Source organism: Trichomycterus rosablanca, chromosome 6, assembly GCF_030014385.1.
Source record: "Trichomycterus rosablanca isolate fTriRos1 chromosome 6, fTriRos1.hap1, whole genome shotgun sequence".
Taxonomy (NCBI): domain Eukaryota; kingdom Metazoa; phylum Chordata; class Actinopteri; order Siluriformes; family Trichomycteridae; genus Trichomycterus; species Trichomycterus rosablanca.
The window spans coordinates 2,822,361-2,845,140 of record NC_085993.1 but is presented as its reverse complement, the minus strand read 5'-3'; the positions used below and the strand labels follow the sequence as shown (position 1 = coordinate 2,845,140).

At 42.0% G+C, this 22,780-nt stretch overlaps 2 protein-coding genes across 6 annotated transcripts; one reads left to right on the top strand and one right to left on the bottom strand.

Moving 5' to 3' along the window:
• The first annotated feature begins 2,080 nt into the window (after nucleotides 1-2,080).
• LOC134316793 (basic immunoglobulin-like variable motif-containing protein) lies at nucleotides 2,081-14,640 on the top strand. Its single transcript, XM_062997258.1, has 10 exons — nucleotides 2,081-2,153; nucleotides 4,771-5,297; nucleotides 7,360-7,489; nucleotides 7,584-7,679; nucleotides 9,150-9,254; nucleotides 9,350-9,444; nucleotides 11,231-11,363; nucleotides 11,772-11,855; nucleotides 11,951-12,047; nucleotides 12,512-14,640. The coding sequence occupies exons 2-10, from the start codon at nucleotides 4,841-4,843 to the stop codon at nucleotides 12,812-12,814; spliced, it is 1,500 nt and encodes a 499-aa protein (XP_062853328.1). The 5' UTR covers nucleotides 2,081-2,153; nucleotides 4,771-4,840; the 3' UTR covers nucleotides 12,815-14,640.
• Nucleotides 14,634-22,720, bottom strand: zgc:172121 (uncharacterized protein LOC337599 homolog). Of its 5 annotated transcripts, none has more exons than XM_062997260.1 (9): nucleotides 22,623-22,720; nucleotides 21,593-21,735; nucleotides 20,579-20,646; nucleotides 20,326-20,498; nucleotides 18,335-18,438; nucleotides 18,089-18,250; nucleotides 16,428-16,633; nucleotides 15,691-15,764; nucleotides 14,634-14,805 (listed from the first exon to the last, which is right to left on the bottom strand). In XM_062997260.1, exons 2-9 carry the CDS (start codon nucleotides 21,662-21,664, stop codon nucleotides 14,732-14,734), a joined length of 933 nt encoding a protein of 310 aa, XP_062853330.1. In that variant the 5' UTR covers nucleotides 21,665-21,735; nucleotides 22,623-22,720; the 3' UTR covers nucleotides 14,634-14,731. The 5 variants fall into 5 exon arrangements, with proteins under 5 accessions (XP_062853330.1, XP_062853332.1, XP_062853329.1 ...); XM_062997262.1 differs by lacking the exon at nucleotides 22,623-22,720 and adding an exon at nucleotides 22,488-22,583; XM_062997259.1 differs by lacking the exon at nucleotides 22,623-22,720 and adding an exon at nucleotides 22,488-22,546 and having other exon boundaries at nucleotides 21,593-22,083.
• Nucleotides 22,721-22,780: the final 60 nt, after the last annotated feature.

Here is a 22,780-nt window from a genome sequence, read left to right as displayed (position 1 = left end):
TCAGTGAGTTCTCAGGGTTGGTGGTGAGTTCTCAGGGTTCTCATCAGTGAGTTCTCAGGGTTGGTGGTGAGTTCTCAGGGTTGGTGGTGAGTTCTCAGGGTTCTCATCAGTGAGTTCTCAGGGTTGGTAGTGAGTTCTCAGGGTTCTCATCAGTGAGTTCTCAGGGTTGGTGGTGAGTTCTCAGGGTTGGTAGTGAGATGTCAAGGTTCTTGGGGTTCTCATCAGTGAGTTCTCAGGCTTGTTATCAGTGAGTTCTCAGGCTTGTTATCAGTGAGTTCTTAGGCCTAGCCTAGTGCTGGTTCAAACCCACCACTGCCAGGTTGCTGCTGTAGGGCCCTTGAGTTCTCAGGGTTGTTATTAGAGAGTTCTTAGAGTTCTCATTAGTGAGTTCTTGGGGTTGTTATCAGTAAAATGTCAGGGTTCTCATCAGAGATGTCTTAGGGTTCTCATCAGTGAGTTCTCATGGTTCTCATCAGTGAGTTTTTAGGGTTTTCATCGGATGACATCTTAGGCTTTTCATCTATAAGTTCTCAGGGTCAAAACTAGAGCATTAACCAGAGCTTCACTTTTATGTAAACATTTCACCTCTAGAATTTCACTAACAAACATCTTATTAAATATAAAATAATTAAGACGTGTTTTTTAATAATTAATAGCAGTAGTAGTAGTAGTAGTAGTATATGCCATCGACTCATGGTGACCATACAGATAGTGTTTTCCGGAACATCCTGTCTTCTGTTTGGGTCTTCAAGCTTCTGAGTGCATTGTTCATTGCACCTCTAACTGTATCCATCTGTATTGTTGCTGGCCATCCTCCTTCTCTTTTTATATTACACCTTTAATTTAAAAGGTGAGTTCAGAGAGCGGGGTCAGGCATTGCACCTTACACCTGGAGCCAAGAGGGTTAAATGTCTTGTTCATGGGCCCAACAGCCTGGATGGGACCACTTTATCTTGCAATTAAAAACCTGGAGCGTAACCACTCAGCTAGCACTTGATATTTTGTCCATTTTGAAAAGTATCATGATGAAATTCAAGTCCCATATAACGGAATCTGCGCAAGGACTGCGTATGTTTAGCGCAACCTTCCTCTTAAGAGGACATCTCAGGAAGTGTTCAAAAAGGTTTGTTTATCCCTATTCCCTACAAAGTGTTTAATAAATGTATTCCATAATCTACACAGAACTGTAATCTAAACGGTAAATACTTAAAGATTTTACCAGAGCGCTGATTATATTTTACCTTGTGAAGTCAAATACGGTGTTTAAAATAGCAAAATTACCCGATCGAGTGCACTTCTTTACAAACATTATGGGAATTTGGACGTACAGGCAGCCTATCACTGGTTCACCTGTTATACACAAGCAAGGGGGAGATGTTAATGGTCTTGTCAAACTTTCAACGATTTGATGGATACTTGTAAGGAAAATTTTTACTATTTTTTATTATTATTATATGTAATAAATAAATGTAGAGTTTAAATTGGCTGTTCTAAACTCTGCGTGTGTGTATTTCTTGCGAATATTTTGTGCCTCCCCTATTTTGTAGATGGTATAAACCATTAAAGCCCAGATGAACGGGTTTGTTTTTTTTATTTCTTCATTCATGCAGTGCTGCTATTAAGGTATGAATTAATTTTAAGGTTGTTATCTTGCATTAAATCCACAAATGTGTATACATTTATGTATATTCTTTATAGATAATCATGCCATCTGCTTATATGGTGGTTTATTTTTTCATTTGTTGTGTTGGGTGCAGATGTGTGTGTTTTGAGTCTCTTATTAATACAGCTTATAGGAAATTCTATTCATTTCTATAATTGTGTGTGTGTGTGTGTGTGTGTGTGTGTGTGTGTGCATGCATGCATGTGTGTGTTGCTAGTGGTCTAGTGAAATAACGATGGTAACAGTGATGCTGTAGTGTTGATGATAATAGTGATGCTCATGGGATAAATATCTAACATATCTTATGTTTGGACATATCCATCTACCTATATTTATCAATACATCTAGTATATACATGAATCGTGGACCTAATCCTGACATTGCTTCTATTTACAGTCACAGGCTTTGGCCTTGCTGTCTGTGTCCATGTGTGTCTGTGTGTAATGCAACACACCCAGCATGCAGGCCTGCATTCACTTTTAAAAGACCAGTAAGTAAGAAAAATATAAACACACTATTATTTAAGTACAAAATAACTGCACCAGTTTTATTTGTCTGCTAAATTTAACATTTTAGGTGGAAAAACAGAAAATATTAACTTTTGCACACATTGCAGCAATTCATGATTTGTTCCAAATATGCAAAAATTCAACAAATGAACAGGAATTGTGCATTAAATTGTGCAGAAGTATGTTTTGCATAGAAATTGTAATAATAATAATAACCTTCTTCACCTAACAAATTACTTAAATAGGAAGATTTCCTGTGAACAAACTGGTACAGCGGTACCCGAGTTCCATGGTTTCAAATCCCAGGCTGAAAAATCCCATTAAAACCACCTCATTGTTTCTACACTCACTGTCTATTTTATCAGCTCCACTTACCTTACCAAAAGTTTTACAATTACTGACTGTAGTCCATCTGTTTCTCTGCATGCTTCGTTACCCCCCTTTCACCCTGTTCTTCAATGGTCAGGACCCCCACAGGACCACCACAGAGCAGGTATTATTTAGGTGGTGGACGATTCTCAGCACTGCAGTGACACTGACATGGTGGTGGTGTGTTAGTGTGTGTTGTGCTGGTATGAGTGGATCAGACACAGCAGTGCTGCTGGAGGTTTTAAACACCGTGTCCACTCACTGTCCACTCTACTAGACACTCCTACCTAGTTACTCCACCTTGTAGATGTAAAGTCAGAGACGATCGCTCATCTATTGCTGCTGTTTGAGTCGGTCGTCTTCTAGACCTTCATCAGTGGTCACAGGACGCTGCCCACGGGGCGCTGTCGGCTGGATATTTTTGGTTGGTGGACTATTCTCAGTCCAGCAGTGACAGTGAGGTGTTTAAAAACTCCAGCTCATACCAGCACAACACACACTAACACACTGAGAATGATCCACCACCTAAATAATACCTGCTCTGTGGTGGTCCTGTGGGGGTCCTGACCATTGAAGAACAGCATGAAAGGAGGGTAACAAAGCATGCAGAGAAACAGATGGACTACAGTCAGTAATTGTAGAACTACAAAGTGCTTCTATATGGTAAGTGGAGCTGATAAAATAGACAGTGAGTGTAGAAACAAAGAGGTGGTTTTAATGTTACGGCTGATCAGTGTATATCAGTGCACCCTTATTACCAGTCCAAAGCTTGGATAAATAAGAGGATGAATATGGATAAATAAGTTACATAAGAAAGGAATCATTCATTCATGTTTGCACATTTAGGTTTGAACTCAGTTGGCTAGCTTCCTTGTACTGTACTGAGATCCAAGGTTTTGGGTATTGAATCTTAGCTGTGCTATCGTCCAGTTGGGCATCTCCATGAACGTCATTGGCCTAGCCATTGGACAGGTGCGCTTGTCTGTGCGCTCTCAGTGCTGGTCCCAAGCCTGGATAAAAATAGCAGTGTTGTGTCAGGAAGGGTATTAGGCGTAAAAGCTTCCAAGTTTGGTATGCGAGTCCGCTATGGTGACCCCGAAATACAGGAGGAGCCAAAACAAACTGGTCATTGTGGTTCTTTTTATTAACCACAACTGGAGTTGGGTTATGAACTGGTATTGACTGGATTTGATGTATTTTAATGTATTTTATGCTGTAAATTAACAGCATAAGCTCAACCTGTCTATAAAGAGTCAAATCTGTGGAAATGTTTCATTTCCAATCCTTACTAGTATAAGCTAATATTTAAAGCTTATATTTTGGTAATAAGTTAAAAACGGACACAAAAATCTCTACTTCCTTGGCTGCTTCCGTTAGGGGTCGCCGGCGAATCGTGACCATTGATTTGGCACAGTTTTTACCCCGGATGCCCTTCCTGACACGACCCTTTTTATTTATCCGGGCTTGGGACCGGCACTACGATGCACTGGTTTATGCATCCTAGCGGCTCTGTACCTATAGGACAATTCAGTGTCTCCAATTAACGTGGCTGCATATTTTTGGACTGTGGGAGGAAACCGGAGCAGCCGGAGGAAACCCACACAGACACAGGGAGAACATGCAAACTCTGCACCTGGGGATCGAACCCAGGACCTTCTTGCTGTGAGGCGACAGTGCTACCCGTTTAGCCACCGTGCCGCCCATAACACCAGACACAAAAATTAACATGGGAACTAATGTAGTAGCTTAGACTTTTTGCATTGTCGTAATTTGGGTATATCCAATTCCCCATTGCTGTGGTTGCCCCTTCTGCTTGTACAATCAACAACTGCAGGCTGGTGGATTCTTTGTGGACACGAAATGGTAGTATATATAGTTTGGGGGTATCGATGCCGCCTCACAGCAAGAAGGTCCGGGGTTTGATTTCCAGGTGGAGTGACCTGGGTCCTTTCTGTGTGGAGTTTTGTATGTTCTTCCTGTGTCTGTGTGGGTTTCCTCCGAGAGCTCCAGTTTCCTCACACAGTCCAAAGACGTGCAAGTGAGATGAATTGGGGATACAAAATTGTCCATGACTGTGTTTGACATAAAAAAAACTTGACCTGAATCTTGTGTAAGCAGTAACTACCTGTCCTGTCATGAATTAACTAAAGTGTGTAATACATGACGTTAAAATACATTTATAGATTGAAGTGTTGTGGATTCTTTATAGATTTTTTTTTTTTTTTATAGTTGCAGGACCGAGGAGTCATACCAAACCGAAACCAACCAATAGTCAAACCTCCCGTGAACCGAGTGTTCAATGCCTAACACTGCTGAAAGTGAAGGCGGCAAAGTATCCGGAGCTAGCGATCCACCGGCCCCGTTACGGGTGCCGGGCCAAGACGATGAGCGCGGCTTCCTGAACCCCTTCACCCGCGACACGCAGCGCACCAGACGGGCCTCCAGCGCTGAGCTGCAGCTTCCCTGGACCTGCCCGGTCACACACACCCGGGAGAAATTCTACACGGTGTGTTCGGACTATGCGCTGCTCAACCAGGCCCGGCCCGTCCTCACCCCCAGAGACATTCCCCATCCCAGCAACGACGGCACGGCCTCAGTCAAACGGAGTCAATTAAACACCACCGCCGGGGGAACACACGGACCTTCGGGAGGAGACTGTGATATAGAGGAGGTGTCCAGCAACTCCAAGCCGGTGTTAGCCTGGGAGATCGACACCACTGACTTTGATGCGGTTTTAACCCGGAAAGCAAAGACAAGTAAGTGTAACATATACACTGATCAGCCATAACATTAAAACCACCTCCTTGTTTCTACACTCACTGTCCATTTTATCAGCTCCACTTACCATATACAGTGGGGCCAAAAAGTATTTAGTCAGCCACTGATTGTGCAGGTTCTCCTACTTAGAAAGATGAGAGAGGTCTGTAATTTTCATCATAGCTACACTTCAACTATGAGAGACAAAATGAGAAAAAAAATCCAGGAAATCACATTGTAGGATTTTTAAAGAATTTATTTGTAAATTATGGTGGAAAATAAGTATTTGGTCAATAACAAAAGTTCATCTCAATACTTTGTAACATAACCTTTGTTGGCAATGACAGAGGTGAAACGTTTCCTGTAAGTCTTCACCAGGTTTGCACACACTGTAGCTGGTATTTTGGCCCATTCCTCCATGCAGATCTCCTCTAGAGCAGTGATGTTTTGGGGCTGTCGCTGGGCAACACGGACTCCACAAATTTTCTATGGGGTTGAGGTCTGGAGACTGGCTAGGCCACTCCAGGACCTTGAAATGCTTTTTACGGAGCCACTCCTTCGTTGCCCGAGCGGTGTGTTTGGGATCATTGTCATGCTGGAAGACCCAGCCACGTTCCATCTTCAATGCTCTCACTGATGGAAGGAGGTTTTGGCTTAAAATCTCACGATACATGGCCCCGTTCATTCTTCCCTTAACACGGATCAGTCGTCCTGTCCCCTTTGCAGAAAAACAGCCCCAAAGCATGATGTTTCCACCCCCATGCTTCACAGTAGGTATGGTGTTCTTGGGTTCTTCTTCTTCCTCCAAACACGACGAGTTGAGTTTTTACCAAAAAGTTCCATTTTGGTTTCATCTGACCACATGATATTCTCCCAATCCTCTTCTGGATCATCCATATGCACTCTGGCAAACTTCAGACGGGCCTGGACATGTACTGGCTTAAGCAGGGGGACACGCCCGGCACTGCAGGATTTGAGTCCCTCTCGGCGTAGTGTGTTACTGATGGTAGCCTTTGTTACTTTGGTCCCAGCTCTCTGCAGGTCATTCATCAGGTCCCTCCGTGTAGTTCTGGGATTTTTGCTCACTGTTCTCATGATCATTTTGACCCCACGGGATGAGATCTTGCGTGGGGCCCCAGATCGAGGGAGATTATCAATGGTCTTGTATGTCTTCCATTTTCTTACAATTGCTCCCACAGTTGATTTATTCACACCAACCTGCTTGCCTATTGTAGATTCACTCTTCCCAGCCTGGTGCAGGTCTACAATTTTCTTCCTGGTGTCCTTCGACAGCTCTTTGGTCTTGGCCATGGTTGAGTTTGGAGTCTGACTGTTTGAGGCTGTGGACAGGTGTCTTTTATACAGATAACGAGGTCAAACAGGTGCCATTAATACAGGTAACGAGTGGAGGACAGAAGAGCTTCTTAAAGAAGAAGTTACAGGTCTGTGAGAGCCAGAAATCTTGCTTGTTTGTTATTGACCAAATACTTATTTTCCACCATAATTTACAAATAAATTCTTTAAAAATCCTACAATGTGATTTCCTGGATTTTTTTCCCCTCATTTTGTCTCTCATAGTTGAAGTGTAGCTATGATGAAAATTACAGACCTCTCTCATCTTTCTAAGTAGGAGAACCTGCACAATCAGTGGCTGACTAAATACTTTTTGACCCCACTGTAGAAGCACTTTGTAGTTCTACAATTACTGACTGTAGTCCATCTGTTTCTCTGCATGCTTTGTTAGCCCCCTTTCATGCTGTTCTTCAATGGTCAGGACCCGCACAGGACCACCACAGAGCAGGTATTATTTAGGTGGTGGATCATTCTCAGCACTGCAGTGACACTGACATGGTGGTGGTGTGTTAGTGTGTGTTGTGCTGGTATGAGCGGATCAGACACAGCAGCCCTGCTGGAGTTTTTAAACACCGTGTCCACTCACTGTCCACTCTATTAGACACTCCTACCTAGTCGGTCCACCTTGTAGATGTAAAGTCAGAGACGATCGCTCATCTATTGCTGCTGTTCTAAGGTCTAATATCTGGATTCTGTACAATTCTATAGGCAATCTTAAGAAATTTGGCCTAAAGAAAATGAAATCGTCTGACCGAGCGAGCAGGAACGTCCTGGACCTTCCACCTCAAGCTTCTTTAGAAGAAATCAAGCAGAGGAAAGTGCTGGACCTGCGCCGATGGTACGACTCTATGCGCTAACATGATACTTACTCCTCTGAAAAAGGAACATGACAGAAAAAGGGTTTTGTTTTTGTTTTTGGGTTTATCCTGTAGGTACTGTATCAGCCGGCCTCAGTATAAAACCTCCTGTGGAATTTCCTCACTCGTCTCCTGCTGGAACTTCCTGTACAGCACCTTAGGAGCGGGAAGGTAAAACTAAACCACTTTTAACCATGAAACCATGATTTTTAATTTTTATTTCGATACTGGAGCCTATCCCAGGTCTCAGTGGGCGCAAGGCACACAGAAACACCCTGTACAGGGCGCCGGTTCATCACAGTATTTTTACATTCAATTAAAAATGCCAATCTTTTTTGTTTGAGTACAAACTGTTGTGTAAAACATTCCTAATTAACTGTGTTTTTGCATTTATTACTCAAAAATGTGGTCTAATCATCATTCAGGTCATCATAATAGACAAACGTTCTCTCATATCAAACAACTATTGTACTTCTAAACTTTGGCTATTTTATTAAAAGAGCTTTGTTAGTGAGCTGAATCTGTCAGCAAAGCTCAGCTAAATATATGTACATAAACACAGAAACAGTGGTGAAAAAACACAAACCCCGTAATCTGAGGGCGGCACGGTGGCTTAGTGGGTAGCACTGTCGCCTCACAGCAAGAAGGTCCTGGGTTCGATCCCCAGGCGGGGCGGTCCGGGTCCTTTCTGTGTGGAGTTTGCATGTTCTCCCCGTGCCTGTGTGGGTTTCCTCCGGGAGCTCCGGTTTCCTCGCACAGTGCAAAGACGTGCAAGTGAGGTGAATTGGAGACACTAAATTGTCCATGACTGTGTTTGATGTAACCTTGTGAACTTATGAATCTTGTATAACTTGTATGTCGTTCCTGTCATGAATGTAACCAAAGTGTATAACATGACGTTAAAATCAAACTTAATCCTGAAATAATTCTGAACCTTCATTTAATGGACCAGTATTTCAGTAATCGTCCACTAGGCGGTGCACATCTCTCTCTGTTTACATGAGTGAGAGGCTCTGTTTTGTCAGGAGGCTTGCTTTGTTCTCGCCTTTTTCTTTGTGTTTTATGCTTCATTTTTGCAAGTTCTAGAGCTCAGTTCTGCACCAGCAGAGCTTCAGACTCAGAGTACACCAGAGTACACCAGTACACCAGTTACATATTACATACTTACATTGTTCATTTTCATTTTATGTGCATGTAATATGTGCATGTTTAGTACTTTTGTGGACCTCAGTGCTGTGTTTTTGTATTTTTTGCACCCCCGGAAAAAAACCTTGCTGTTTCGGACAACGTGGGGTGTTCGGGTGGTGTAGAGGTTGAATTAAGGCAACTTGACTCTCTCTGTATTAGATATTTGCTTGTGTTGGGGAATCAGACATGACTAAACTGTGAGAAAAAAAGAGAAAACCAGTAATAAATAAAATAAAGGATTAGACACATTTCTCTTTATTCGGTTATATGGACTGGACTGTATTTTCATCCTCAGGTTTCACATGACTTCTTTAGTTTGGTGTTTGGTATTAACTTGTATTATTTATTGTTACAGTAATATGCAGTGTATTTATTTAAGTTCGTTATATAAAGGAACTTTAAACGTACACTTTATTAGTGATTTTGGTTTAATAGAGACTGTGTTTCCGTCAGCCTTCCACCCATCTCTCAGGAGGAAGCTTTACACATCCTCGGCTTTCAGCCTCCGTTTGAAGAGATCAAGTTTGGACCCTTTACAGGCAACGCCACCCTGATGAGGTACGAATGTTTCTGTGTGCTCCTGTAGGAAGTTTGAAGTCTTTATTCTGAGTAAATAAAGAATATTTAAGATTTCTATTTTTGCTTTGGCCCAGATGGTTCAGACAGATAAACGATCATTTCCGTGTTCGAGGATGCTCGTATATTCTGTACAAACCTCACGGGAAACACAAGACAGCAGGAGAGACAGGTGAGCTGAACTCAGTCAGTGTTCGGCACCATACATAAATGATGTGTCTGTCTGTCTATCTATCTATCTATCTATCTATCTATCTATCTATCTATCTATCTATCTATCTATCTATCTATCTATCTATCTATCTATCTATCTAATCATTGTCTATCTGTCTGTCTGTCTATCTACTGTATCTACTTATTTGTCTGTATATCTATGTGTCTGTCTATCTATTTATCTATCTGTCTGTCCATCTGTCGATTTATCTGTCTATATATCTATCTGTGTGTCTGTCTGTTTATTTATCTAATCTGTCTGTATATTTGTCTGTCTATCTGTCTGTCTATCTATCTGTCTGTCTGTCTGTCTATCTGTGTCTGTCTGTCTATATATCCATCTGTCTGTGTGTTTGGCTGTCTGTTTATCTATCTATTTATCTGTCTGTCTGTATCTGTCTATCTCATTCTGAAATGAAATGTTAAATAATCTGTAGTGTGATTAATTTGCTGATACAAGACTTATTTAGACTGCTCGGTGTTCTAAACACTGTTATAAACACTTGCATGTTGAGGTGCTGCATCATACTAGTGTAAAGTGCTTACATGTAAGTTTTCTTTACTTAGGTTAGTCATTGTTGCTGTTACATTAGAGTCACGGTGTGTCTAAGCCTCTATTTTGTACATTAACAGAGGTCACGGTTCCAGTTTCACGCTCTGTAACCTTAGTTTACTAGTACACATTAGGTAACACATTAAAAAAGCATGATCACTTACAAAAACTCAAATAGAAGCACTGTTATTTTATTATTACTTAAGGTTTGTACTAAATACTAAAAGAGCATGTTACTCATTTAATTGTCTTCTAATGTAATGAAATCTGTTGCTGTGCATCATGTACAGTCCTCTCCACAATTATTGGCACCCCTGGTAAAAATGAGTAAAATTACATGTAAAAAAAATAGCTTTTGCTGATTTTGCATCGTCTTACATTAAATAAAAGGAGTAGTACAATATTTAACATCAAGAAATCAATATTTGAATAATACCACATGTGCTACACTTATCGGCACCACTTTATTTAGGGAATTTAAGACCATTCCTCTTTAATGAATCTCTCCAGATCTGGGTACTGGGTCCAATGTCTATGGATTTAGAATTGAATGCCATAAAAGCTCCTCCAGGCGTAATGTGTGGGTGTCCTAACACTTTTGTCCATATATTGATTGTTTTGGATCATTGTCCTTCTGAAGGACCCGGTGACGACCCATTTTTAGTTCATTTAAATTGTTCATGATGCCATTTACCCTAATCGATCCTCCAGCACAATTAACAGTGGGCATCAGGTTCTGTTTAGTGTTGTTGTCTGTCTATTTTGTGTTCCTAGTCAAAGTCCCAGTAGCATTTATCAAACATTTATTAAACTCCAGGTTCTTATAGTTGTTGTGAGATGACAGGAACAGCTTTTTGATGGCAAGCCTTCCAAATAATCTAATGGCATGAAGGGGTGTCTGATGGTAGTTTGAGACTTTTTTGCCTCTCTTATCATACTCTGCACTTAGAATTTGACCTCGGTGTCACCTGATATTTTTTATACCCCAGTAAAACAGGACATAATGGATTACTGCTTGAAAGATCCTAGACATTTTCATGTTCACCAAAAGGTGAATTTCTTATAACCGTTTTTGCTCAGTGATGGTACAGGGGACTGTATCGGGGCAGATATTTGATTTCTAAAGCGCTGTGCATATCACATGTATTGTACTGACCAAAATGCCTCTTTTGTTGCTCTTGCTCTTGTGTAGCTGAGGGAGCTTTGCTGAAGCTGACCCAGGGATTAAAAGATGAATCTATGGCGTATATTTACCACTGTCAGAACCATTACTTCTGCCCTGTGGGCTTTGAGGCGACACCGTTAAAAGCAGCTAAAGCGTACAGGTACGGCATTCACTCTACTGTTACTTTTACTCATTTTAACATAAACAAACTTCTCCTTATTTCCTGCTGCACTTTAAAAAACACCATTTAATTATTAAACCGTCATTACAGGGGGAAAATGGGCGGCACGGTGGCTAAGTGGGTAGCACAGTCACTTCACAACAAGAGGGTCCTGGGTTCGGTCCTCAGGTGGGGCGGTCCGGGTCCTTTCTGTGCTGAGTTTGCATGTTCTCCCCGTGCCTGCGTGGGTTTCCTCTGGGTGCTCCAGTCTAATTGGTGACACTGAATTGTCCTATAGGTACCCAGTCGCATTGTAGTGCTGGTCTGTAGCAGAGGTTTGACAGTAATGTTGCCTTACTGATGCAAAGACGACAACAAAACTACATGACATGTTGTTTTTTGTCTCAGGGGAATGCTGGCTCAGAATGAAATGGAACACTGGATTCTCATTGGTGAACCCAGCAGGAAACACCCTGCCATCCACTGCAAAAAGTACGTCTACTTTATTAATGATTAAACTCCTATAACTGACAATTATTAACAGTTATTAGTGTTGGGCAAAACCTGCTGTAATGCGTGTTTTATAGGTGGGCGGATATTGTGACTGACCTGAACACACAGAACCCGGAATACCTGGACATCCGCCACACAGAGAGAGGCGTTCAGTTTCGAAAAACCAAAAAGGTCAGTGACTTCGAAATCCTCGTTAAATTGAACGGATTATGCCGCTCAGGTGGCGCAGCGGTAAAAACATACGCTGGCGCACAAGAGCTGGATTTTGAATACACCGTATCGAGTCTCAGCTCTGCCATCCGCCTGGGCTGAGCAGCCACATGAACAGCAATTGGCCGGATATATATTGGCCGGATAGGGTCTCCTCACAACTCTGCTGGCTGATTGATGGCGCCTGCACAGAGGCAGGGAAAGAGTGTGGATCAGGGTGTGTCTCTCTGTACACAGTGCTGATTCGCATATATGCACTCGCCTAGTTTGGGTGACAAAATGCATACGGCTGCTGCCCATGTGTTGGAGGGGGCGTGGGTTAGCTTCGTTCTCCTCAAATCAGAGCGGGGGGTCGGCATTAGTGGAGAGGGAGCATGACGCAATCCCATTATAACATGTAATGCATTAATTTACCTTATGTTTAGGTGGGAGGCAACCTACACTGTCTTATGGCCTTCCAAAGGGTGAACTGGCAAAAATTAGGACCCTGGGCACTAAACCTGGAGAACCTGAGGCACGATAACCACCAACATGGGGCAGAGCAGAGGAGCCAGCCTTCAGGAGGGGACGGCGTAGAGGACGGTGAGAGCAAACACGGGCGTCTGAGCCGCTCCCATAGCACAGGAAACCAAAAGATGGAACAAGGTTGGAAGCGCCTGTCCAACACTGCAGAGTTCAGACACAGAGGCTGCGCCGACAGCGACATGGATGAAGACATCGCCGACTGAAAACGAACGGGTTTGGGTTGACCATCGCTGGTGTTCCTCCGGTGCTCCTGTTAATCCAGGAATCAGATGGTGAATAAGGGTGGATTTATAAAAACGTGGCGAGGAACACGAGGCGAATATTTAATGTGTTAGGTATTTCATTAGTGTCACTGTAGTCTTCTAGTGGACTTTAAAGGACATCTGAAGCACAAAATGGGCAAAATTAGGTGTATAATACGTTACAATCAACACACAAAAAATGTTTTAGGTGCTTTAACAGGTGTAGAACATATTAAGATATAATAATGAAGGACGAAACTAGAAAGCTGCAACAAAAGCATGTTTTTATAATAATAATAATGTAGAGCAGCGGATCCAAACCTTTTTTGCACCATGGACCGGTTTCATATCAGATATAATTTCACAGACGGGCGGGGACGGGAGGATTTAAAATAGAATAACAATACTACTCACAAATAATGAGCCTGAGCTTTTTACGCTGCAACGAGACACTGCTCCCACCTAGTGGTGATAGGAGACGATAACACCTGAAGTGTGTTGGAAATGGAAGCAGCGTTTTCATTGCTTTTCTAGTGATTTATAGATTTATTCTTTCTGTGCGGCACGGTAATAAATAGTTGGGGACCACTGATATAGAGGACTGGTGACGCAAATGTAGACATAATCTTTAAGCCCAATAATTATTTCGTTCATTTTCATTATTTAGCAGACGCTTTTATCCAAAGCGACTTACACAATGAGCTGAACACGATGAGCAATTGAGGGTTAAGGGCCTTGCTCAGGGACCCAACAGTGGCAACTTGGTGGTGGCAGGGCTTGAACCGGCAACCTTCTGTTTACTAGTCCAGTACCTTAACCACTGAGCTATCACTGGCCCTTATCAACGTCATTAGTTGATTGTTAAGTGATAACAAAGTCTTAATAGGGCAGGAAACAAAATCTCTGTCTCCTAAATGCTGCGCTTATAAAATGATGACTTATTCGGCTGATTTATTTGCAAAGAGATTAAATCAGCTTAAAATCTCTCCCTCCCGGTTTGGAAGTTTTTCTCTCCCTCCCGGTTTTATTTCACTAGGTAAATCAGACTTTGACACAACACAGTTACAGACATTGTCTCTGAGACAGATGTGTGATATCTGCACTAGCAGGCTTTCTTCTATTCTCTTTATTAAAATATCAGTTGTTGTGCCCTCGCAGGATATTCCGCTAGCACACAGGCGCAGAGATTCTGAACCCGCCGTCTAGCGGCATTATTGGCAGTGCCTGCAGCAGACACGGTTCTGCTAGGGTGGGATGACCGGACTATGTGGGTGGGGTCTTCAAAGACTGTGTAAGAACCCTTATTGGCAGATAGAGACACGCCTGCGAGAGTGTATAGGTGAAAAACGGTTCCGGTAAGGGCTGCGCGTGGGTCAGAGGAGTCGTGAGCAGCAATATACCCACCTCGACTGCAATCAGGGATCCACCAGCAGCGGAAGACAAATTGACTACATTAAATTGGGGAGAAAATGTATAAATAAAATATATATCAGTTGTTAGCTGCTGAAAATAAAAAAACCCTGATATTTCAAACCTAAAGCATTAATTAAACAATCATTTGTTCATTGTTTATTGGTTAGTTTGGTATTTATTTACACCACATTACAACTCATCTGGTAACTAAAGTTATATTTATGTTAGAAACTGCATATCGTGACTGAATCAGTTCACAGTTCTTTGTAAAAGCTGTAAAATAGCTTGTAAAATGTGATTTTTATTCGAAATTTGTTCCATTATGTCCATGTCTACAGATATAAGTCTGAAATCAGTGAGGATTGGAAATAGTTGGCAAGTTTTTGTTTATGAATAAATATTTATACAATGTCTTGTATAACACGTCAAGTTTGTTCCACTGATTGTTGTGAATGAGTTTTAGATTTAAGATGTCTGGGTCTTCATTAATTGACTTCTCAACTGAGCGATATCAGCTGGACCGATCCGACAACAGCCGCCTGTCAAGAGAACAAAAATGGGTTTAACCGAACGGTTCCAGGCACCGTGCTGAATTAGGACTCTGAATCCTCTATGATATACAGCGGTACCTTGTAACTCAACGTCCCCTAAACTCAAAATCTTTAAAACTCAGCAACCTTTGTTAAGAAATTTGAACCCTTAAATAACTGTGTGGAATAAGGTGCAGATCCAGGGTTACAGCTCCACGTGTATCTGTGTTTATCTGGGTTTTCCTCTTTGTTTCACTTTTAAACTTGTGTTACAGCTCCAGCTTCTGAGAAATGGTGAGAATCAGAATCAGCTTCTCCCAGAGTCTAAAACGCTTCTGGTTAAAAATAAAGCTTAACGTGGTTTAATGTAGTAAAAGAAGGAGACAGGAGCACTAAACTTCTCTTCATTATTACTGCTCATAAGTTCCTCCACTAATCACATTTCTCACTCGCTGTTTTACTACAATAAGTCACAATATGTTTTGTGCACCGCCGTCACACTTCATAGGAAATAACGGCACAGCGGCACAAAAGCGGTTTTGTCACTTCTCATGTGAATGCGCCGGTACTGAACGGAATCCGGTATTCCAACATCAAGCATCTCTACCATTAAGAAGTGTATTAATGTTTAACTGTTTTTAATTGTATTTCAGTGTTTTTATATTATATTTGTGTTATTTTCAGTGTTTAAGTGTCAAAAACCACATTATTTTACACCAAGCCTAAAATATATGCAGTTCTACAGGACCATAGACGCATTAACAGGTTTCCCAAACATCCTTATGGGAAAAAATACCTTAAAACTCAACGTCTTGTAAACACGCCACTCCCAGAACCAACTGACGTTGAGTTTCACGGTACCGCTGTAGTCGCTAAAAATAAGATTTGACTCACCGATCCATAAAGCTCCTTGTTCTTTCCACTCAGCACTAAGCTCGGTAAATGACGTCCTTTTTTCTTTAATCCAGCTGTAAAAGTACACGTGGATCATACACGAATTACAATAGTTTAATAAAACAAAAGGCACTAAGGTATACCGAAAATAGTGTTAATTTATAAGCGAGTTGGCACGGTGGCTAAGTGGGTAGCACGGTCGCCTCACAGCAAGAAGGTCCTGGGTTCGATCCCAGATGTGGTGGTCCGGGTCCTTTCTGTGTGGAGTTTGCATGTTCTCCATGTGTCTGTGTGGGTTTCCTACAAGTGGTAGCTAAATCCAAAATCGGTTAAATGGATGTCCGTTAAATCGAGGTTCCACTGTACATGGTTTTAGAATGGCTAGCTCATAAACTTGGTATGGTCTGGTGTCCAGATACTTTTGTATGCCATATACTGTATGTAACTTTATTTTTAGTGTTATATTCTTTTCAGCTGCATGAGACGGGTTCACACAGGGAGTCACAAACTGATCTCCGTTTATCGACCGGCCAGGAGAGGTCGTAATCGCAGCAGTGATGAGGAATCTCTTCGGCCCGCCCTCCCCCAGCTACGCACAATCGTGTCCATATGGGCGCCCAGCCGACCGATAGCAAAGCTAAGATCAGAACTCTAGATCTCGAGATGTCGGCAGTGCTAATTACAGTAGTTAACTGTAGAAACATTTTTATTTTACAGTTATTGATGACTGTACTCACCCTGTACTGGGATCCCAGCCTTCCCCACTGTTGGGATAAACCACCCAGCTCATACTGGCAGCCTTGTGTGATCTGGCTGATTCTAGAAGAGGTTTTACCAGAGCAGGGGGGGAGCAGTTCACCCCGACAGCGACCAGCTGAGTGGATTTACTGGCCACCTCAACAGCACTGAGGAACTTGTTACCATCTGAAATACTCTGGGCGTCCTAAAAAACACAAACGTATTAATGAATTTAAACAAATTCATTTATAGTGACCGCTTCATACTGACCGCTGTGGGTCATGGTAGGTTTGTGCTACACAGACACTTTAAGCACATGACGGAAATACACTGTAGACATATCGCCAGCACTCATAAAGACACTTATAGGGACAGATTAGAGCAGCCAGTCCACCTTCTGGCATTTCTGGGGAGATGAAAGGAAACCAGTGTACCTAAAGGAACCACGGTTGGGCCCTTAAGCAAGGCCCTTAATTGCGTAGACAGTGTACTGTCACAGTACTGTCGCGTTGGATAAAAGCGTCTGCTACAGGCCGAAAATGTAAATGTAAATACACCAATCAGGCATAACATTATCACCACCTCTTTGTTTCTACACTCACTGTCCATTTATCAGCTCCACTTACCATATAGAAGCACTTTGTAGTTCTACAATTACTGACTGTAGTCCATCTGTTTCTCTACATGCTTTGTTGCCCCCTTTCATGCTGTTCTTCAATGGTCAGGACCCCCACAGGACCACCACAGAGCAGGTATTATTTGGGTGGTGGATGATTCTCAGCACTGCAGTGACACTGACATGGTGGTGGTGTGTTAGTGTGTGTTGTGCTGGTATGAGTGGATCAGACACAGCAGTGCTGACACTGCTGGACTGAGAATAGTCCACCAACCAAAAATATCCAGCCAGCAGCGTCCTGTGACCACTGATGAAGGTCTAGAAGATGACCGACTCAAACAGCAGCAATAGATGAGCGATCGTCTCTGACTTTACATCTACAAGGTGGACCGACTAGGTAGGAGTGTCTAATAGAGTGGACAGTGAGTGGACACGGTGTTTAAAAACTCCAGCAGCACTGCTGTGTCTGATCCACTCATACCAGCACAACACACACTAACACACCAGCACCATGTCAGTGTCACTGCAGTGCTGAGAATCATCCACCACCTAAATAATACCTGCTCTGTGGGGGTCCTGTGAAGGTCCTGACCATTGAAGAACAGGGTAAAAGGAGCTAAAAAAGTATGTAGAGAAACAGATGGACTACAGTCAGTAATTGTAGAACTACAAAGTGCTTCTATATGGTAAGTGGAGCTGATAAAATGGACAGTGAGTGTAGAAACGTGCAGTGTGTGTGTGAATCTATTTGTGTGTGTGTGTGTGTGTGTGTGTGTGTGAATCTATTTGTGTGTGTGTGTGTGTGTCTGCCCCGTGATGGACTGGTGTCCTGAAAAAATAAATGTATCTGTGGGTTTAACATCAGCTCATGTGGCACGACTGGTAAAGAAGGGCAACAGCATAGTGACAGTCAGGCTTCAGTCTACAGTCTCGCCCACTGTATGTGATAATAATGGGTGTAGGTAAGATGGGGTGTTTACATGTGGTGCAGGACCACAACCCTGACCAGGATGAAGCGATAAAGGAATGAATAACCGGATTCACCTTGCAGGTAAATGACAGCCAGGCTTTAGTATCAGGAAACTCCCTCAGCAGCTCCACTAAGGCCTCGGCTTCTTTAAGACTCGGGATTGTTTCCAGCGCGAGGAGATCCGCTCCTGCAGCCACCAAACTACCAACCTGAGGCCGATGCCAGTCCTTCAGCTCCTGAGGTCAGAGAAAGCACGTGCTCATCACACAGTTATGTAAATGGTTTAATAACGTTATTTAGAATGTTTAATTCTGTCTTACTTGGACGCTCATCTTGCAGGCGTAGTTTCCTGTATATTCTGATCCGTCGTGCAGAAAAGCCCCGTAAGGACCCACGGAGCCTGCCACCAGAGGCCTTCTTCTGTCTGCACAAATATACATTATTACAGTTATGCTTCAGTGTTTGTATACAGAATTTCTACATCCTTAAACGGCAGAGAATGATGAGTTACCATGGGTGGTTGTGTTAATATACTGAGAGAGCAGTGGAAAACGTCTCGTCTAAATTAGGGTGAGCATATTTTGGTTTTCAGAAAAGAGGACACTTGGCAGGATGGCAGCATAGGGGGACACCTGAACAGGGTGGAAGGTTTTGTTTGACAAATGCATCATTTTTACATGTACATTTTTGGCATTTAGCAGACGCTTTTATCCAAAGCGACTTACAGTACTGTGACAGTACACTGTCTAAGCAATTGAGGGTTAAGGGCCTTGCTCAAGGGCCCAACAGTGGCAACCTGGCAGTATTGGGGCTTGAACCGGCAAACTTTCAATTAATAGTCCAGTATCTTAATCACTAGGCTATAACTGCCCTACAGAGCAAATATTCTGCTAATAGACAACGGCGACAATGTGAAGCTGGCGGATTTTGGCGTGTCGGCTCAGATTTTGGCAACCCTCGCCAAGAGAAAGTCCTTCATACTGGATGGCACCTGAGGAAGGGCAGTTATAAACAGCTGTGCGATATCTGGGCCGAGCTGCAGCCACCCATGATCGGCCATCAATAACCATACAACTATGGTTATGGTTATTCAGAATCAGGGAAAGACTTTTTAACAAGGCAGGCATGCTGCTGTCCATCAATCTGTAGCTGTTGTGATGCCTTGTGGTGTAAAATGCAAAAACTTCCTCTGCAGCAATAACAGCACCTTCTGTTACACGATCTTCACCCTATGAACTCTCTCCTTTAGCTGCAGTTTTGTGTTTTGCTGAACTGGCACCTTTACTTGACACTAATTCGGTTTCCCAAGGATCCTGACCGAGACAAAAACACAGACTACAAAAGCCAAATCCCAGACATTCTTGGTGATTTAGAAACGGACGGATGCATTTTTTAGGTCCAAAAAAGAGGACGTATCTGGGAAAAAGAGGATGTATGGTCAACTTAGTCTAAATGCATTTATGTTTTAATCCTACTGGTAGTTGTTCCAAAGTTTCTTACATTGACTTTGACTTTTATTTGATGTCAGACAGGATGAACCTGAGATATTTCATCTTTTATCTGCTCAACTTCATTTCATTTATTAATAAACATCCATTCCTGCATTTCAGGCCTGCAACACATTCCACTTCAGGACATGGTTAACATAAGGTTTATTTTGTGTGCATTTGTGCAGTAACTCTGTATTGTAGAGCTTGATAAAGGTTTGATAAACTAATCCCTCACCCATGTGGTTATATCAGCTATTGTTAAGTGGAGGTTCTTGATGCGGCGCCGTCTGAGGGATGGAAGATCACGAGCGTTCAGGTTAAGCTCGCGCCCTTGTCCTTTACGCACTGAAATTCCTCCTGATTCCTTGAATGGTTTAATGATATTCTGCACTGTAGAGGGAGAAATATGCAAATCCCTTCCAATCTTTTTTTGAGGTCCATTGTTTTTAAACATTTCAATCATTTTCTCACACATTTTTACTCATCTTTACTCATCAGAGACTCTCAGCCTTTCCTGGATGCTGCTTTTGTACCAAACCATGATCACAATCACCTGTTTGGAATCACATCATTATGTAGGTTTTTCACCTCATTACTAGCCCTAAATTGCCCCCGTCCCAACTTTTTTTGGAATGTGTTGCAGGCCTGAAATGCAGGAATGGATGTTTATTAATAAATGAAATGAAGTTGAGCAGATAAAACATGAAATATCTGAAAATTTCTGATTTGGGGTTGTATATTATACAACCACTGAAATATAATGTATCGGAAATTTAAATGTGGTTTTTTTGACATTTGACAGCCCTGACGCTCACACATACCGGGTGTTGCACAGCTGGACATGAATTCTGCTGCTGCCTCTTTTGCTAACTGAACCCCTGACCTCAGTAACGTCTCGGCCTCTTCAGGTTTGACACCAAGATGCTTTGTGAATCCTTCAATACTGGCCTGATATGTAGCCGTTGTGATGACGTCGGATCCAGACTGAAGATAACTGCAGAAAAACAGTCTGATTCATCATTCTTATAGAGGAACTCACAAGGTGACAAACTGTACACGTTTTACTGCAGATACCTGTAATGTACGTCCTTTATGGTGTTTGGGTTTGTATGCAGAATTTTAGCACTCCATAGAGGATCTCCCTGCAGAAATATAAGTCAAGAATCATTCATTCATTCACTGTGTTTTACCACTGCTTTATCTTATTCAGGGTCACGGTGGGTCTGATTAATTGGGCAAAAGGCATTCATCACAGGGCAAACACACACACATTCATACCTAGGGTGATTTTAGTACCTCCAATTAGCCTGACTGTATGTCTTTGGACAGTGGGAGGAAGAGTAGAGGATTTTTACTACTGGGAGTGTGTCAATGGCACAATGGCACAATGGCTTGGTGGGTAGCACTGTCGCCTCACAGTGAGAAGGTCCTGGGTTCAGTTCCCAGGTGGGGCGGTCCGAGTCCTTTCTGTGTGGAGGTTGATTGTTCTACTCATGTCTGTGTGGGTTTCCTCCAGGAGCGCCGGTTTCCTCCCACAATACAAAGACATGTAAGTTAAGTAAACAGGAGATACAGTTAACTACCTGTCCTGTCATGGTAAAAAAAAAATGTAAATAAATTATAATGCTGTATTAGTAAAATGGCTTTTAAACAATAATATGTTTCGAATATTTAAAGGGGAGCACGGTGCGCGTGGGTGGCACTGTCGCCTTACAATGAGAAGGTCCTGGGTTCAGGTCCCAGGTGGAGCGGTCCGGGTCCTTTCTGTGTGGAGTTTGCATGTTCTCCCCGTGTCTGTGTGGGTTTCCTCCGGGAGCTCAGGTTTCCTCCCACAGTACAAAGACGTGCAAGTGAGGTAAATTGGAGATACTGATAAATCTTGTGTAAGCAGTAACTACCTGTCCTGTCATGAATGTAACCTAATAAATAAATAAATCTATCCTATTCTATTATACAGCAGGTATTTTAGGATAAATTAATAGACATCATTACTATATAAAGGTATTTTACGATAAACAACAGGTAAATGTAAAAGATAAACAGGTAAAAGATAAACATGAACAGGTAGACGCTTCTTAAATCACACACCTGTAGCTGAAATCCTCTTTCCTCCAATTCTGTAGCCAGTCCACCGTCCAGAATAAAGGGCAGGCAATCCATTTTCACACCTGAGTCTTCTAGACTTCTAGGTTGGAGATGTTATCTCTTCAATGTTGTAAACTCAAACAGCTCTAGGTGAGGTACAAAGTGCACATTGTTAAAGTATAACTCAGATTACAGGTAATCTATATGTGGTGACTTTTAAATGACTTTAATACGGTGGCTAAGTGGGTAGCACTGTCGCCTCACAGCAAGAAGATCCTGGGTTCGATCCCCAGGTGGGGCGGTCCGGGTCCGTTTTGTGTGGAGTTTGCATGTTCTCCCTGTGTCCGGGTGGGTTTCCTCCGGGTGCTCCGCTTTCCTCCCACAGTCCAAAGACATGCAAGTGAGGTGAATTGGAGACACTAAATAGTCCATGACTGTCTTCGATATAACCTTGTGTGACCTGATGAATCTTGTGTAATGAGTGACTACCGTTCCTGTCATGTATGTACGCATGAATGTAAGCAAAGTGTAAAACATGATGTTAAAACCCTAATAAACAAACAAATGTCTTTAAAAAACTACAGTAGATAAAAGTCATATAGTAGATAAAGTTATATAGTGATATATATATATATATATATATATATATATATATATATATATATATATATATATATACACCTGTAGTTATATTTTAACTAAAAAAAACCTACTTCTCACGTGTTACATACAAATAAGATTGTAAAATAATCATTACACTATTTACTTTTCAGTCATTTTCAATGTTGGACACCAGGTTGTGTTTAAAATGGACCATAATCCCAATTTAACACAAACTTTCAAGTGGAACATGAGAAATCTGCACATATTACACTACAATATTTGCACAAATATCTACCTCGGTCCACTGCAGCTTCTAGAAATGCAAAAAAACCTCTGAAATAATACATTTAGACATTATTTATGACAGAGAAACTCATTAACTAGGGAACTCTGTAGTACATAAATTGAAATTTGGGATTTATACACTCACAATAACAAACCCACGTGTTAGCCGGGTTAGAGTATTACTTCCGGGATGTTTCTAGAATAAAGGATTAAAGTGCTAGTATGCAGATGTGTTATTTGTCGTTTTGATGACTTTAAAACGAATTTGTTATGAATTTCTGAATTGAAGTACTGGGTTCGGGT